At 35.1% G+C, this 19,419-nt stretch overlaps 1 protein-coding gene across 5 annotated transcripts in view; it reads right to left on the bottom strand.

Annotated features, from left to right (window-relative positions):
- The window catches only part of palmdb (palmdelphin b), a 43,319-nt gene that overhangs the window by 5,002 nt on the left and 18,898 nt on the right, over nt 1–19,419 (bottom strand). For 2 of the 5 annotated variants that reach the window (XM_058765279.1, XM_058765278.1), the window contains exons 5-8: nt 18,342–18,393; nt 17,566–17,646; nt 16,755–16,885; nt 14,887–15,001 (exon numbers count right to left, since the gene is read on the bottom strand). In XM_058765279.1, coding sequence (XP_058621262.1) covers nt 14,887–15,001; nt 16,755–16,885; nt 17,566–17,646; nt 18,342–18,386 — 372 coding nt within the window. In that variant the 5' untranslated portion in view covers nt 18,387–18,393. Of the gene's footprint in view, nt 1–2,930; nt 5,283–6,727; nt 7,699–11,535; nt 11,583–12,495; nt 13,446–14,333; nt 14,454–14,547; nt 14,573–14,886; nt 15,002–16,754; nt 16,886–17,565; nt 17,647–18,341; nt 18,394–19,419 lie in introns of those variants that run through there. The other 3 variants (XM_058765282.1, XM_058765280.1, XM_058765281.1) reach the window with 3 other exon arrangements.

Raw genomic sequence — 19,419 nt, 5'->3', positions numbered from 1 at the left:
GTAGAAATTAGATCACATAATCACAAATTCTAATGGGAACTAAGATGAAAAAGGTGAGTGAACACGTCAAGCAACACCTATGTTTTTTCCGTAATCTTGAGGCTCAGGTGTTGAAAGAAGGCACCATGTTGTTTGTAATTGCACAGCACTTCAAAAACCAGGTTAGTTAAGTGTTAGTTTCATTCTGCATAGAAATTCTTACCTTTTGAACTGACTCTGCCAAATCGCACCTTTTTACATCTGTTTAACACATAGCATGAAAGCTATTTTTAACAACAGGCATTTGAAATTCACCTTAGCTTCCTTATGTAAAATATGCAACATTTATGCCCTATATGCGATTATTCCAGTGTATAAAGTGGAAGTAATTGTTTACTATTGCAGTGATTTTTTTTTTTTTTTCACAAAAGTGGGTTTTAGTAGGCCGAAATAAGTAGATTCATTATATAAGACTGCAGAATTGGCTCTTCTCCTCATGCATGAAACTTTTGTCCCGCAGTTAATCAGCATAGGCTCTGGATCAGACCAGGAAAGGAAGAGAAAGAAAATCCCTTGAGGGCGAAATCCTCTGACTGAACATCCTCATTGACCACAGGTTTTTTTAAATTTAATTTTCATATTTCTATACATATTGAGAGGGGATATTATGAGAGAATTAACTATCAATCACACATTGCACGTCGTTATTTGTCTTGTCTTGTTGATGTGCCTCTGCAGAGCGTTTGATCATGGCAGCGTGGTTTGTTTACATGGATTTTTCTGATCTCATTCGTACCAACTGCCGAGTGCCAAAGTGATGTGTGATCTAACGCTCAAACTCTTTCTGACAGACGAAATCAGCTGCCATGGGGATTAGAAAGGGGATTTTTTTTCCTCAGAACATCAAAACCACAATTATACACTTTCATGCTGAGCATAACGTGATTTCGGTACAATATCGAAGTTGTGCTGAAATCAAAATGCACAAATTGACAGCACCATTCACAGATTTCATAAGCTGTTTGCATCACTTGAAATGGCTTGAAATTCTTTCACTGTCTAGCTTTTCCTTGATCCCTGTTTGGTATAATTACCACCACTGCATGAAAGTCTCCACAATCATTCAAAACTCAAGCGGCATGCTAATGCGACCACTAAAAACAGTCAAAATTATGTGAAATTACCATCCACTTCAGCGCCTGCCCATTTCACCCCAATCAAGCTACACAAAGGCACAAAGCCTCATGAAAATGACAAGCGGTAAAGTGTTGACTACCATGGCAACACCCCCCTACCCGACTCCTCCTCTAGCAGCTCAGCTTGTGAGAAAACTTCAACACGCTCGCACCCTCTCCATCTCAGCATTTGTGTCATGACAATCTGTATTCCATAAATTATTCAGTGACAATAACATTTGCATTGAAGGCAGACAGAGGTACCAGCGTGTCCCAGTACCTACCGTGAGCTTTAGAAACAGGAGCCAGAAGGAGATCATCTCCACCTTGCCAAGAAAATCTTCTCGATGGAAACCGTAAGCACTCTGGGCTTGAGTAAATATGTTGTGGATGCATGGATAGGAAGTGAACTTGGTCTGATATGGGAGTTATTGGCAGAAATGTCATTGCGAGTTGGTCTGATGTCACTGATGTTGGCGCGAGTGGTCACCTCAGGGCATCTCCCTGGTACACTCAACACTCAACTCTGATTGGTCGCTCCTTTGTTTTTGCTAACTGATCAATAGTGGCTTGTCAGTGAGTGGCTTGTCAGTGAGGTCAAGTGTCACTTTCTGATGGATTTCCTTAAATGACTTCTTTTAGGAAGTGATGTCATGGGGAATGTCACAGTTTGGGGTGGAGCTATCACTAATAAATACAATTGAGAGATACATTTTGAACTGTTTCAGTATCAAAAAGTTTGTGTGCATCATTGTGTGAGCATAGGCCATTGAAAAATAGCATTTTAGGCTCAAGGTTGCTCTATTCAGAATGAAATAATAACCTGCGTGGAGCATCACAGTAACAGGTGCTGGGGGGCCAGAGCGTAGGTGGTCATTCAGACATATGTGACTGGCACAGAGCCCTTGGATATGTTCCCAGATGAGAAAAAATGTCACTATGCGGCATGAGAGCACTGCAGACTAAGATACAAATGTCTCAAATGGAGAATTTTGAGATTTATCAGCTTGAATGGAAAAATAATTTGAATGATAGTGTTAGTTTTATTTACACGACTATAAAAATTTCTTACATGTACTTTTTGAAGCTGCTTGTAAATAGTAAAAAGTGGCTTTAATACAGCAACAGATTAAATATGAATAAATATATGTGAATGAAGTACAAATAATACGAATATGAAAAGGAATATAAAATGTACAGTATATATAATATAAAATGATATACAGTATGTGTATAAAATCATGTTTATAAAAATTTGTATATAATATAATTTGTTCATTTGTATAAATGTTATAACAATATATATATATATATATATATATATACACACACACACACACACACACACACACATAAACACAAATTATAAATAAAATATATATATACACATATATATGTGTGTGTGTATATATATATATATATATATGTGTGTGTGTGTATATATATATACACATATATATACACACACACACACACACACACACACATATATATATATATATATATATAAACACAAATTATAAATAAAAAATATATACATATATACACACACACACACACACACATATATATATATATAAACACAAATTATAAATAAAAATATATATACATATATATTAGAAACTTTTAAAACAATTATATCCATTATCATTTAATATATGAGACATTTAGATGTCATAGAAAGTGTTACAGTTCCAAATAAAAAATCTGAAATAATATATTTTATAATCTGTATACAAATGTTATCTATTGTAATTTACTTGTATATAATGTGCATAAAGTCATCTCTCTCTCTCTCTCTCTCTATATATATATATATACATATATATATTTAGTGAATTTTCAGTTCGAAATTTAGTGAACTGAAATTCATGATTTAGAATTTCAAATCATGAAATTGACTGAATTTTCAGTTATAAATGTGGTTTTAATTTATAAAGGAACATACCTGATTTTAAGTTGTATTATAAGCCATTATGAATACTGGATTTTATGAATACATTTATGCATACAGGCTTAGAAAATGTATGTTTTTGCTGACATATTAATAGCAGTGTGTCAGCTCTCTGCTCTTCTCTGCATTAATGGGAGTGTGAAATGGAGCAGGAGACTTTCTCATCTGTAATCATTTCCAAACAGGATCCATCCCTGTCTCACATTTACCCCAGGCACACACACTCACACACACATGCCTCCTCTCACCCACGCGGACACTTTAATTCACTCTAAAACACACTCACACACCCACACACACATTCAGCTGAGAAGCCCAGTGCTGATGTTGTCTAACAACATCTCAGTTCTCGTATTCCACGTTTTCTGAAGTGCTTGAGGTTTGTACAAGCAGCCTGGGATTAATTAAACTTTCACAGCTTCTGTTTCTCAGGTTGTTCCACAGTGACAGCAACATTTTCACACTTAAGGGTCAAAATAGGAGAAGACGTCGATGAATACAAGCCCATGAGTTTTATTTATTTTATATGACTGATCCATAATTCTTAAAAATCCATGACATGCCAGCTTATAAAAAAATGCAACAATATACATACCAAATATCAATGCAAGTACTTTTTCAATCTTATTTCTCACATTTATAGTGCAACAATATTAAGTCTGATATAAAATACAGTAGAAAGAGCAAACAAAAATCTAATGCTCTAAAAAATACAGACTGCAGATAAAAACCTCATGCAAGCGTACACACTCTCACACACTTGTTTGCACAAAATCAAGTCTCTTTAGACAATATCAGCACAAATCCAGTGAGTTTAGCATCTGTTTGTAATAACATCTCAATAATATTACATTCTTTACAGCACCACAGAAGAAAATATAACAGCAATCCAGCAAAAACTCCATATAAAACCAACAGCATGACACCTAAACAAGTTTATTCACCCCATATTCATTTTCACAAAGTAGAAGTCTAACTATTCATAAAGTTCTCAGTGTCCTACCTTGTTGTGATACGAGCAGAGAGAGGACAGGGTACGTGCTCAGCGATTCTGTCTTGGCTGAAGCTCTGCTTCTCTGTAACCACAGAGACTGTGACTTGCTCTGAATGTACCAGAAACAGCCAATAGCTGAGCAGCCTCAGCCGTTCCGACACACGCACACAGTCGCACAAGGAATTTCTTAAAAGCTTTCTATCAATCAAGCATATTCTCAAGGTTTCATGTAATGAGATTCTCTCATCTTTTGAGAATCAGCCGTAATACGGTTTATAACTGTCCTCTCAAAACCTGCCCTCTGCACTGACGCAGTGGCCAAGTCGAAGATCAAGTGACTCAGAAATAATATTGCAGTAGTAAACACTTGTCACTTCTTTTAGACCAATTTTGATTGAATCATGTCAACAAATACCAGACTGCAAAAAATAATATTACCAATCAGTATTTTAGTCGTTTTACTGTAGGGCAGGATAATTTTACTTCCAAAACAAAATGTGCAAAATATTAAAAACTTGTTTATTTAAAAGAATCTAACTTGTTTTCTGAATAAAAGTATATTTAAATATATTTTTTACTCAATTGGTTATTTTTTCCTGATTTTTTTTTTCTTTCTCTAAAAATTGCTAAATTTATTGTTAACAACAAATTTAATATTCTCTAAAAAAAATTCTTAATATTTTTTGCTGTGTTTAAAATAGTTATAAAAAGTAAAGTAAATGCAAATTGTTTTAGGGATGATTATATGTTTTTTTTTTTTTGTACTAGAAAATGTGACGACCATCACTGATTAAAAATATATAACTACAGCATTTTGTATTTTTTCAACAGTTTGATAAACAAAAGAGTGATGTCAGTAGTGTTGACATATAATTTCTGGTGCAAAAGTAATTCACCAGATATTTTTTCCTCTTTGATTAAAAAAAAAGAAAAGAAAAAATATTACCAACAAACAGCATAATTTACAGAACAGTCAAATGAAGAACATTATGTACAACATGAAATAATGAACAAATGCTGTTTTTGGCACTCAAATATGATTTGTCATAAGCAGTTTTTTTTTTTTTTTCTTTTCCAGATCAGTCTCTCAGTCCTTTTCATCCTCATCAGGAAATACAAGATGTCGACATTTGAAGAGGTTACATGTATTTTCCTAGCTGAGACAGTTTGATTGGCAGCCCTGTGGAGAGGACAGTGAAAATAATTCAGTTTAATCACACCTAGATATTCTGCATGCACGTGGTTAGTTTGTTTCAAGCCAATCAAAATCCAGTACGATCCAATCAATCAATTAAATCAGTTGATTTGTTTGCGGTCTGTCATTAGAGAAGATGATGGGATTGCAGTTAACACATTCATCCTGCACTGGCGTGCCAAAATCAGGGGATGACAAAACAGAGAAAACAATGAATATGCAGAACGTTGAGGATTTTAGCATTAATTTTGCGCCTTATGTAATGCAAGCCAAGGATTATTACATAACACTCTCTTTAGCAGATGTTATGAAAGACCTCTTCAGCAGACACAACGTCTTAAAAGCTACCAAGGACAAAGTGCTCAATTATTGCTGATGGACGAGAACGGTGCATTACTCTGGTGGAGAAAAAAAAAGACAAAACTACCCTAAATCACACATTAGCTGTCGGAAACAGCTGAACCTTTAATGAAACAAAATAAAGACAGTGTGTAAAGAATGAATAATGGTTCAGAAAGATATCTTGGAAAGCTATTATGTTTTATCAGCCATTACACACATTTACCATGGTAACCACAGCCTCTGCCACAATACCATAGAAATTACTACAATGGGATTTATTTTCTGAATCTTTTATTTTTATTTCTTAACAGTTACCACAGATTTACAGTTTGTTTGTTTTGTTTTGTTTTCTTGGCAGAAACTATATAGCTACCATGGTATATTTTTGTGTTATGGTAAATCCCAAGTCTGATAACCCCTGTTTAACAAATCTTGTTGTATTACTTAAAATAATACAACAGTCAATGTGCTAACAAAAAAGTACCACAGCAGCAAGTTAACATGTCAAAGCATAAGTTTATTAATTTGATTAATCATATAATAGCAAAACAGTTGTTATAAGACAAGCAGTAAGTTTCATTTCATGCATGTCATGCATTTTTCCAAGTATGGATGCTTTAAACTTATGAAATGCCTAACAAAATATGAAGATATAGACCACTAGGTGGAAGTAAAGCAGCAAGAGTTTACTTGAGGAGACGGGTTCACTTTAGTACTCCTCTGACAGATATTTTAGTTGATGATAAGTCTTATCTAGTATTTTTAGAGGTCTGGCTGTCAGCAATGTTTCTTTGCTTTCTTAAAGTTACAATAAGGTTCGACATCAGTTAAAGTATTAGGTATCATGGACTAAGAATGAACATTTCTAAAGCAATTATTAATTGTTTATTGGTGACTAATGTTTGACCATAATGCATTAACTAATGTTAATTTATACAGTTAAAAATGTTCAAAATGTATTGGCATATGTAGATATTGGTATGAAAGTGGTTGTTCATGATACCTGATGCATTAAAGGAATTGTCCACCCAAAAATGAAAATGATGTCATAATTTACTCTCATTTAGTTTCAAACCTGTATGACTTACTTTCTTCTGTGGAACACTCTATAAAAGAACTTTGAGATCCAAACAACACTGGAGCCAACTCGCTTCAGTTGTTGAGACATTTCTCCAAATATCTTCTTTTGAGTAAATAATGGTGAGTAATGGTGATTAAAGTCCCATTCACGCCAAGGATGATAACTATAACAAAAACTATAAAGTTTTAATAATCTAGGGGTGTCCCCGACTAAGGATTTGTATAGACGGTTTCAACGGCAACAACATAAACAAACGTTACTGCGCATGCGCGCTTTTGTGGCCCTAACTTAACTTCCGGTAGACTTCCAAATACAATCAGTAACAACAGCTAAGTCCCTCTAGAGTAGATTATGTTTTGATAACAAGCAAAATATGTTTGCTGCGTAAATCAGACGGACTGAGATGCAGCGATAACTACTTGGACGGACTTATTAAAAATGCAAATTCATTCTCTGCCAGCAGGAGGCGCTTTAAAGCAGGAGAACTAGAGGTTTCCCCGGAAACGGCTGTTGGGCTGTACGTTACACAAAGCAGCGCTGAGCTTACAAACGCTGCTTTATCAGGCATATAACATGCCAGATGAAATGAAAATGACATCGAACATCTTCTAAAGACAGTGTTCCTTCAGAAATACAGTGATATAAAAACACCCGCGCCTCCTTTTGATTTTTAAACATGCGTTACGTGCAGAGGTGGGTAGTAACGAGTTACATTTACTTCGTTACATTTACTTGAGTAAATTTTTTGGGTAACTAATACTTTTAGAGTATATTTAAAAATGGGTACTTTTACTCTTACTCGAGTACATTTTTAGTGAAAAAACGGTACTTTTACTTCGTTACTGTGGGCGACGCTCCTCTCGTTACTTTATCTTAATGCATACAAGTTAAAAATCCTTCAATTTATTCCAAGCGCGCCATTTACTTTTTTTTCTGGGCAATGAGCGATGCCCGTTCGCGAATGATTCATTCTTTTGAGTCAATTCTATTCAAGGCTTGATCAAACCAGTTGGCAGACCAATGAATCGGTTCGCGAATCAGTTTGAATGATTCGTTCAGTTCCCTGCCGCACGCGCTGAGTCGTCTGAAGCGGTTCTCACTCAGAGTTGTAACATCAAGAGCGCTGAAGACGTGGCTCTGGATCAACAGTCAGTTGAAAACATCTGCAAAGGTTATGGTTTGCTAGCTATGAAGATCTTTATTAGGCGAACACCGCGTGTGCTGACGGTTCCACAGGTATAGATTCGTTTACAGTACACGATACCACTATGACATTACCAGTTTGTTGTACATGTACCTTACACATTAAATACAATGTATATTTGATTCATTAAATAAGCTGTGACAGAGTATGAAATAAACACCCGCCAAACCCACGTTAGTTCCAGGAGGAATGCCTTGCCTAGACACAATTAATATGGAAATTTTCACAATCTTTACGCTTGCAGAAATAAAGGCTACATTTGTTTACATTTTGCAGAACAGACGGAAGAAGATCCGTCAATGTGCATTTGTTTCGTTATGTTCAGATGTTCTGTAGCGGTCATGTGAGGAGATTTTACTCTTCTCCGTGTCAGAGGTTATATACATTTATAATACATAATTAAAATTTAAAATATAATTAAATTTAACTCAGTGATCAGGGCCAGATTATCCATAGACGGGATTGGGCGAGTGCCCTGGGGCACCAGCCAATAGGGTGGCACCAAGTGATTACGATAATGACAAGACCTTTAAAATATTTTTTCATGTTTTGTATATATTATTTTGCTGGAAGAGATACAAATGCATAGAAAATGAACAGTTAATGATACAATATACTGAGAGAATATCAAATACATGCACGCATATAAAGAATTGCGATTGGGTCAGGTCCCAGTGTATTTGCCCCCTCCCCCCAGTCAGAGTCGAGCATATTTATTCACAAATGGATAGGCAGCATCGACTTGGCGGTTGTGCGAAACGTAAATTAAAAAAAAAAGAAGAGAAAATATCATGACACATAGCCAGGGCTATACAGGGCGACTGAAAAGTAGCTACTGTGTGCGACTATCAAAACATATTTAGGAGCACCTGTGCGACTAACCCGATCAGCATAGGCTATTTGTGTTTGCGCTGAGAGGAGCTTCAAAGATTTCTACTTGCGTGTTTGTGCAGCGGTGAGTGGGCCTACTGTATCGCAGACATATGTTGATTCCTTGAATGCAATGTTAATCAGAATCCACTCACTGCTCAAAATACTTTTGTTCAGTGCAGTTATGCACGCTCACAAATGCTCTCGTTATAACAAACAAAGTGTAGATAGTGTAAATAAGAGATTCGTTGTGCAGTGTAGAGAGCTTCATTGATTATAATGGAGTTTTGTGAGATTGCTGAAGTGAGTAACAGCTTTTAAAGATTATTAAAGGTGTTTGTAAATGTGATATTAAATTAATACAACAGCTCAATAAACAATAAGTTATATAAAGTGATGTACATTGTATGACTTTTAACAATATTGCCTGATTTTGCTCTATTTAGTCAAGGAACATAGTTTCAAACAGTCACAGCCGAGCCGCTGCGCATCTCCATTTAAACATAGCGGTGTTTCATTTATGAATGAACCTGCGTTTTTAAATGAGTCTAGTGAGTCAGTGATTCAATTACCCACTCATAAAGTGAGTCACTTGCTTCGTTCCTGAATGAATCAGCTGTTCAAACGAATCAGTGACTTACCGCCACCTGTTGGCAGTTTTATTTTTATGTTTAAAGTGTCCTTTCAGTTATTTAAATCATTTCAATCAAACAATAGTTCTATATTCAAAATGTTATATTTAAAACATTAATCTCACAACATTGCTATGAATTTAAAACATCCATGCCACCTCTGAGCCTCTCTAAATGTCTGTAAATTTACCTACATGCCACTTTTGTGTTCTTCTGTGCCACCTTTGTAGTGGAAACTAATTTTGTTGAATGATTTCTTTTGATTAGTAACTTATTCTTCTTATTCTACCTGTTCTTATGGAATTTTTTTTTTTATTATTAAAAAAACGGGGGGGTGACTTCAAATGTGGTCACCCTAGGGCACTACACTGTGTTAATCCGGGCCTGTCAGTGATGCAAATCAGAATTTGTATCAGCTGTTACTCCAGTTTTCAGTGTAATATGATCCTTCAGAAATCATTAAAATATATTGTTTTATTACCAGTGTTGTTGAAAAAACAAAACAAAAAACAGCATATGCTGGTTAGATATGTTTTGAAGCTGGGATGCTGGTTTGTGCTGGTCATGTGCTGGTCTTGAGCAGGTTGGACCAGCTTAGGACAAGCAAAGGACCAGCTTAAATCAGTTCAAACCAGCATCCCATGCTTCAAAACATACCATACCAGCATATGCTGTTTTTTTCAACAGGGAACAGTTTTGCTGCTTAATATTTTTTGGAACCTGTGACATTTTGTTCAGGATTCTTTTATGAATAGAAAGCTAAAAAAGAGCAGCATTGATAATAAATCAGGCTGATAAAAATTCTGATTTGCATCACTGAAATAAATTACATTAAAAAAAAATTAAAGGTATTTTGAACGGCTGTGTGTGTGTGTGTGTGTGTGTAAAATTGTATCTAAATATCTATATATCTAAATAAAAATAGACTATATTCAGTATATGATCCAAAGTAACTAGTAACTAACTACTTGAGTAGTTTTTTTATCCGATACTTTTTTACTCTTACTCAAGTAACTATTCAGACTATTACTTTTACTTTTACTTGAGTACAGTTTTTGGGTACTCTACCCACCTCTGGTTACGTGCTCATTCAACGAAGCCTTTTGGAAAATCGGTCAGTTTTGATATCATGGTGGGTCGCCACAAATAAATAAATGTATGTGAAACACATTCCACAGCACAACAATCTGAGCCCAACTTCATTACTCATCACTTTAACTTTAACTGCGTTTGTAGCCGGCGCCACAAACCGATAAACAAACACAGACCGGAAGTTAATTTAGGTCCAGGCGCGTGCGCCTGATGAAACCGTCTATAGTCAAATCGGCATTTTCGAATCTTGCTGATAGTCGACTGCATAGATGTCTATGGTCGACTGATAGTCGAATCATATGTTTGGGGGCGGGGTCAAAATACATTACCAAGAGTCAAATCATACATTGGATCGCAGATACAAAAATAAATGTTTTTTTTTTTTTCTATTAAAAGATAGTTAACATTAAACGTCAGCGAAACCCTAAGAATTCACAACATTTTTTACAACAGCGCTCTCATTATAACGTTAGCCTATATGACAGTTAGTTATTAATGTTCTGCATTTGAGCTGCACGCGCTGTAGATGACCAGTAGAGTGAAGCATTTGATAGCAGGTTTTTAATCAATGGGATTTAACTCATCATTTATATCATATTGAATACGGTTTGTTATTTATACAATATAACGTCAATATTACGATTTATAGGCTATCTGCACAAAATCCCCCGAATGCATGAACGTGTCTGTGCGGCTCTGAATGAACTCATTTTGTGGACGCGTTCTTTAGCAACAACGCGCAGAAACACTGCAACTAAACTCTAAAAATTCACAGCGTTTTATTATAATAGTGTTCTCATTATAATGTTATATATATGACAGTCCCAGTCATAGTTATTAATATTCTGCATGCATTGTTGTTTGCACTGCTCGCGCTGCGCACTGAAGAGATAATCACCATAGTAAGCTATTACAAAGCGTTTTACTACAGCGTAATTTAAATGCATCTTGTACCAGATAAATAATACAGGATATATATAAACCGGCTGAAATATTTTGAAATCTCGTATACCCTACCTGATCGAAAAAAATCCATTCTTTCACTCTGTCTTGTTAAAGATTTAAATCCTTGCAGCCAAAATGTTGGATTAAGTGAAATTTATAATCTATAGGGGTGGTTGGATTTATTCACGCACGTTAAAAATATTTATTAAAAGCTTCTTTCTTTTCAGATTCTTATTTAGAACATTATCTTAATAGGCTGTATATTAACTTATTAAGAGAAAACTGGTAGTTCTATGTGAAATCAGACATTGAGCACCCCCATAGCCAAAATGGCATGATCATAACACCCCGCGAATATTCGACTGTGAGATTGGGAGTCGAATCGGGCTCCTCCTATGGAAGCATGAATCTTGGACTATTCGGGGTCACTCCTATAACAATCATTCCAATTCTGTGAAAATAAAGAAGTCAGGTACAGCAATCAAAATCCATCCAGATTTAATGAGCTTGAGCATTTAAAGCGGCAGAACCTTATTATGCATTGGTGTGGATGCTAATATAGTTACCCTTATAGTTATCTTTACTTTCCTGAACACGTGGCGGAGACTGACACGAAAGAGAAGAAATTGTTGAATAAAGTAATTATTTTCATTTTCTTTGTGCAAAAAGGTATTCTTGTAGCTTCATAACATTAAAGTTGAACCCCTGATGTCACATGGACTATTTTAACAATGTCCTTACTACCTTTCTGGGCCTTGAACATTATAGTTGCGTTTTGTCTATGCAGGGTCAGAAAGCTCTCGGATTTCATCAAAATATCTTAATTTGTGTTCCGACGATGAATGAAGGTATTATGGATTTGGAGTGACATGAGGGTGAGTAAATTGTAACTAATGACATAATTTTCATTTTTGGGTGAACTATCCCTTTAATGTTAACATATGAAACCCTTGTAAAGGGTTACCAATAACTCAAAGAAATGCAAGGAACAGAAAAGTTAGTATGGAATTAGAAACCAAATTGTCTTCTCACTCTTCGAATGGCATCTGTGTCTGTTGGGTCTTTGGTTTCATTTCCAAGCATCTGTCTTCCAGAGCTGGAGGTTCTGATGGCACCAGGCCTGATCTCAGAGCGGTACACCGTACTGTTGGGTTTGAAGATCTTGCTGCGGTAGCCCAGAGGGTGGTACGACAAAGTGGCTTCCTCAGAATCTTCATCATCATCGTCATCACTAATAACTACCAGTTCAGCCTGGATTCCTTCATCTTCCTCATCTGACTCAACGTTTTGATAACCCATGAAGATCATGGTAACAGGTTCACCAGATTCCACCTCAGGAGGGAGGAAGCTCACAAAGTTGACACTAGAGTCTTCCTTTTGATTCAGAGGGGAAAACCGTCCGAATCCCAGCCCGGAGTCTGCTGTTGGAGTTATCCGAAGCTGTTCTTCATACTCTTGTATGGGAGAAGATGCTGGGCTGATCCTGGTTATGCCGCTGTATTCACTATTAGCATATGATCCATTTTGAGCCAGTTGGTTGGTGCCCAAATACTGGTTGGTTTTAGTGGTTGGAATGTAAAGGGCTTCTTGTTTGGTAAAGCTCTCAGCCTGAAAGGGACTCTGGTTCTTATTGGGCATCTGAAGGCCATGAAGGCTGATGTAGCCTCTTTCTGTCCTCTGAGGGGATGTAGGTCGACTGAATGGGCTTGAAAACACTGGTTCGTGGTATTCCACATCAGTTGGGTCTTTCTTCTCTGAGGCTTTCATCAGAAGTTCCTCTACTTCAAGAGGGCTCATCTCATTCATGTCGTTCTGGGAGTCCTGTGCATCAAGTGGCAAGGCATAGACAGATTTACGCCCATCATCATAGACTTTGATGCCTTGTTGTTGGAGATCCAGAGGTGCGATGGTGGCACTGGAAAGGATGTGACTCTCACCAGTGCGGAGATCTTTTTCCACACTGATCTTCATGGTGTATGTAGCTGAAGGAAATAACAGTGTTAGACACAAACCAAATCAAGAGATTAAAAAAAAAAAACTTAAATGTACAAGAAATATTTATCAATAGTTAAATGTTTTTGAAAGATATTTCTTACTATATATTTACCAAGGCTGCATTTATTTAAAAAAAAATACAGTAAAACACTAATATTGTGCATTATTATTATTACAATTTACTCAAAAGTTTTCTTACATACATTTATAAATACATTTTAAAATGTAATTTATTTCTGAATTTTCAGCATCATTAATCCAGTCTTCAGTGTTTCACAATCTTTCAGAAATCATTCTAAAATGCTGATATGGTGCTCAAGAAACATTTCTTATTAATATCAATGTTGAAAACAGTTTTGCTGCTTAATATTTTTGTTAAAGCCATTATGCATTTTTTCATAGTTTTTTTTTTTTAAATAGAAAGTTGAAAAGAACAACATTTGTTAAAAATAAAGTCTTTACTGTCATTTATTTGGTGGAGGAAATATTCTAGTTAATTAATATGCTTAAAAATATCCCCTACCCATGATAAAAACACTGTAACACATGGGCTTATTGCTTTAATAAAAAACGTGTCATCTTGCAGTCTGTAGCTAGATACAATATCCTGTTCAGCTGGCGATATTTTGATTATTGGGCCTCTTTCATAATTCTGTGTCATGCTCATAATTACAGTCATGGATAACATCTTATTCATTTTTTTTTCATTAAAAATGAAAACAGCATTTACGAACCTTGAATTGCTATAATTACAGAAGTGGACAGTTTGATGACATGTTTGCACTGTCTAAACATCCTGACATATCTGTGCAAAATTTCAAGTGCTCGTTATATCAGCAAATATTTGGTGGTGTAAACAAAAGCCTTCATTGTACCTTTTTTCTCCTGTTCTTCATCAGTTTCATGTTTTCCTGGATTGACACTTCTCCTCCTGGTTTTGGGAGTATAGGACTTTGGGACATCAGGTATGGCAGTGTAGATGTATTGGATTGGCTCTGTAAGAAGCATTGTGTAGGTCTGTTGAGGAAGTGTCATGGGAAATGAATGCTGTACAAATAGCAATATAGCAAAAAGAAGAATTTTCTTTACCTGGCCGGATATTTGCATTTACTTCCTGCAGGGAAATACAGTAGTTTGTGCAGTACCAAAACGGGATTTGATGAAGAGATAAGAAGAACAAAACCAAGTTTCATACAAATCACACCAGATCACATATCACGCAAACCAATCCTTTCCTCACAGCAGCAACTGGCATCAAACAATTTTATCTTGACGTCAATTTGAAACCGAGGGGCATCTTCACAGCATGCTGCACTGTAATGATTTCCCTTGTTCCCAACTCAAAAGCTGATCCAATTTAAGTGGCTCTGTGTTGTAATAAGCGGTAAGGAGTCTCCAGGCCTTTTAAAGTGATTACACAAGCAATACCTTTATGATGTCCTCTGGAGTTTTCTCCACCTCCTTCAGTTGTTTCAGAAGAATTTGCTCTCTTGCAGAAAGCTCCAGCTCTTGTGTCTCCAGAACTGCAATTTCCTGATCTATTCTGCAAAAGATGCAGACAAATATTTATATACATTATTTATATACATAATTATTTATATTTTTGCTGATTGCTCAGTTGAGCTAAGTTATATTTGTATGAAATAATGCAACACATTTTTTGTTTTTTTAACTTAAGAGCATAGATCTTCCAAAAATGAAAATTCTGTCTTGATTTACTCAACCTCATGTCGACCCAAACCTGTATGACTTTATTTACTCTGCAGAACACAAATGTTTTTGTCCATACAGTGAAAGTAAAAGGGGTATAAAACAACATTGGACCTCACTGACTTTTATTGTATGGACAAAAAACAATTCTGAGACATTTTTCAAAGTATCTTCTTTTGTGTTTTACAAAAGAAATAAAGTCATACAGGTTTAGAAGTGAACAGGTGAGTAAATGATGACTGTTTTATTTTTTGGGTGAACCGTGCCTTTAATTTCATTGTGTGCAAACAATTTGAATTTATAGAGTTTCCAGAAATCCTGATACAGACCCAGACCAACATGTTGGAAACTGATTATTATTCATGTATTATTTCATTTATTATTTGTTTGTATACAAAAACTTGATTTCAGAACAACACATAAAAAAGAAAGAAAAAAAAAAAAGATTATAAGATAAAAATGGCACCTAATTTACATCTCCAGTCCCTAAATAGGCCTTTTCCCTAAAACATAAAATAATAAGCTAAACTAAACATCTTTAAAAATAAATTAAATTACAAAAAAATATAATAAAAAAAGTACAAGCACAGGTCTGATTTCTGATTAATAAAAACAAGTACAGCTCTGGCTTCTTTTCAACTAATACTTCATTATTGTACATCATCTATCTATGTAGTCTAATTTAGTACTGTACCAAATTATAATACAGGTATTTATTTATTGATTGATTGATTGTATGCCATAATAAAAAAAAAAAATCCAAATTTTGGCAAAAAAGTCAACAACTGTAATGTGTAAAAAGAAGACTGCTTTCATGAAAGTCATTCTAATGGCACCTCCTTGTGTAATTTTTCGGAATTGTTCAGTCTTTAACATTTTTTATGCATGTGCAGAGAGCTGATGATACTGAAAATTGAGTTTTAGTTTCAGAGTTTCAGAATGATTATTTATGTTTTGTTTGGGGCCATGAACGTATACATCAAGATAACCTAGAGGAGATGACAAGCTTCCTCTGTCCTGTGATTGTGTGGATTCTCATCAGATTGCTATTTCGCTCTTAATCCATCTGATTGAAACAGCAGCCATCATATTGCGGAGTCTATTTGTCACGAGAAAGCTCTGTGGAGATTTGAGTCCTTTAAGGCCTTTACATCTTTACAACTGCTGGAAAGCAAACTTCCTTTCCATCTAAATAAAGCTCTGCAGGGAGTGTATGGGAACTCTCATTATAAGAGAGTGGTTCTAGCTGAAAAATGTTTTTTCCTCAGTTATTTTGTCTTTTTGTTGTGTTAGTCATCCTTCCTGCTTCAGGTATGACCTCCTGCGTAATGGTTGTTTTTTTGCAGACAAAGCTTGTCGTAAGTCAACAGGCTCTCACTGCCAAGGCGGGTTGCGTAAGTAGACAGTTTATGTAATACAGTGAGTGAGGTCTGTCTGTCTAACCCTTGGCTAACACTGAAAGCCCATCTCAGTGGTTAAACAAGAATAATCCACTTGCTTCTCTCAATCAAGAGGAAGCTGTGAACCCTGCACACCATTAGTGATAGAGTTTTTGTTGTTTTATATTTGTGGAGATGTGAGAGTACCTGTCGATATTGCACTGCAGGAGTTTAGTCTGCTGCTGGTTATCTTCAGTCTGGGCCTTTGCAGATTCCTGCTCCTCTTCGCTCAGGGTGCTCAATCCGTCCATTAGCCATTGTTCCCGGAGAGTTTTCTTCTATTTGTTCAAAGAAGGCATCTTGTGTCAGCCAGTTTATTTATTTACATTACAGTGTTGTAAATTAATAATAAATGACACCTTTACACATTACCTAATAAAATCACAAAATGCAAACACATTCGGCTACAATAATTTAATGATCATATTAAATATGTTAGATATATGTTGTAAATATATTAGATATTTCAGTGTTTTCAAACATGCATTCTATTATCTATTAATCTATTAATATATATTAATATATATTTATTCTACTAATAATAACATTTTTATTATTACTTATTTGAATATATTTTAATAATAATATATATTCTATGCGTGCATATGTATATATTATTTATAAATAATATATTTGTCACTTATTTTAAATAAAAAATATAAAATAACAGAACATATGAATGCATTTATTTTTATGTAATTGTTTAAAATTATATAATTTTTATATATTGTATTATATTATGTAGCCTGTTATATTAATACTAATATACTTTTTATATTTTATACTACATTATATTTAAATACATTATTTATAAATAATATATTTTCAATAAGTAAGATTATACTGTTATTATTAAAAATATATCAAAATAAATACATTAAATACAATTGCATGAAATAAATTTGTGTGTTTGTATAATTAAACAATAATTATAATTATTATTCATATCAATACATACCTTTAGATATTGTAGCTTTAATTTCTCTTCTTCAATGTTTCTTCGTTTCTTTTCTATCTCCTCTCGAATTCTTCTTTTGTCCTGTTGAGAAATAAGAGTCACATTATGTAAAGTAAAAAAGATCCTAAACCTTTTTCATTTCACCTTGACCTCCGTATTCTTTTGTTGTTTATTTTTCTATAAGTGCCATTTAATGTCTTGCTATTAACACAAGCATGCATGCTAGAGAGAATTAATATAGCCTTTTTGAGAGGAAGGCTTTGCAGCATTATTTTTAACTCTCTAATAAACCATGACTTCATGTATAAAATGAACAGCTCAAAGGCTGAGTGTGGACAGAAATAACACATGGACCGATTTCCCCATATACACTCTCAGTGTTCTTTAATAGAGTTCATATACTGACAGAAACCAACAAACTTTTAAGCAACATAGATTAATCTCTCGGATTTGTTGTGTGGCCAGTAATGTTTGAGTGGTTCATATTATTAAGGCTACAGAAGTGTTAAGACTACACTGTTAAGATGACTTTTTTTCTGAGTGATTTTAGTTAAATAACACAATAAAAACTCTCACCTTATTAAGGTTACCAGACATAACGATGCTAAATTCATGTGTTATATACTGTACATGTTTCAGACAGGTTTTGTGAGTATCAGCTTGACAACAAAGCCAAATAACAATATATAAAGTGATAATATTTCACTTGCCAATATAAAACCTCAATTCTCTGTTACACAAAACCAAAAAGAATACAAATCCAGCCTGATACTCACTGTTATAGCCTGCAGTCTCTCTCGCAGCAGGGTTTCTTCCTCCATTGTGATCCTGACACAGAAAGAAAGAGAGAGAGGGATAAACAACCTATTCTTGCTAACAACCTACCGTCAATGTCTGTCTAGAAGACTAAGAACAGGTTGGTAACAAGCTGTGATTGGCACGTGTGGGTTGGCATGAGATAAGTTTTAGTAGGGGGTAACTTGACGGTGGGCGTCAGAGCTGGAAGAAAGAAAAGAAGTGCTGGTGGGGCTCTTCTCTATGCCTGAAGGATAAATGTGAACATAAAAAATGAAAGATGTACATGGTTTGAAGTGTGTGTGTGTGTGTGTGTGTGTGTGTGTGTGTGTATACTGGTATATAATGGTTTATGAGGACACTTCCTGTGTCCCCGTAAAACAAAAGGCATAAAAAACATACAAAACGGTGTTTCAAAAATTGCCAGTAGTTTCCTGTAAGGCGTAGGTTTAGGTGTAGGGCAATAGCACATACAGTTTGTATAGTATAAAAACCATTACACCTATGGAGAGTCCCCGTAAACCACAAATTCAAGAGTGTTTGTCTGTGTCTGTGTATGTGTGTGTGTGCTGGTTGATGGTGTCCATGATGTGCTAGCTAATCATAACAGTCATAGCTGGCATGTCACTCTTTGACACATCATGCGTCAGATATATCCACGTGGAGTGCTTTGTCTGGGACAGTGTAACATAATGTCTCATGTCAATAAATAATGGATAAAGAGCCCGACATTGCTGCGCTGTTACACAGACAGAACAAGCTGGGTCATTTAGTTTCTACTTAACAGAAGAGGTTGCGTTGAGTGCTGTCAGCTCAAATGAGTTTTCATGATGTCATGTATTTAAAAAAAAAAAAGTAATTTAAAAGTGAAGTGTGTAATTGCTGCACCAAATGATAATAGTGGCACCAAATGGAGTTGCGATGATTTTTACATTTCCTGAAAAAAAAATTTCAGGAAAAAACAGACATCTACTTGTCTGTAGATGTAGCCGCTATGAATTGTCTGAACAGACTAAAAGTAATTTAATTCTAAACAATTTTCCTTCACAAATAATAACA

This window comes from Onychostoma macrolepis, chromosome 24, assembly GCF_012432095.1.
Source record: "Onychostoma macrolepis isolate SWU-2019 chromosome 24, ASM1243209v1, whole genome shotgun sequence".
Taxonomy (NCBI): domain Eukaryota; kingdom Metazoa; phylum Chordata; class Actinopteri; order Cypriniformes; family Cyprinidae; genus Onychostoma; species Onychostoma macrolepis.
This window is presented reverse-complemented; position numbering and strand designations above follow the sequence as displayed.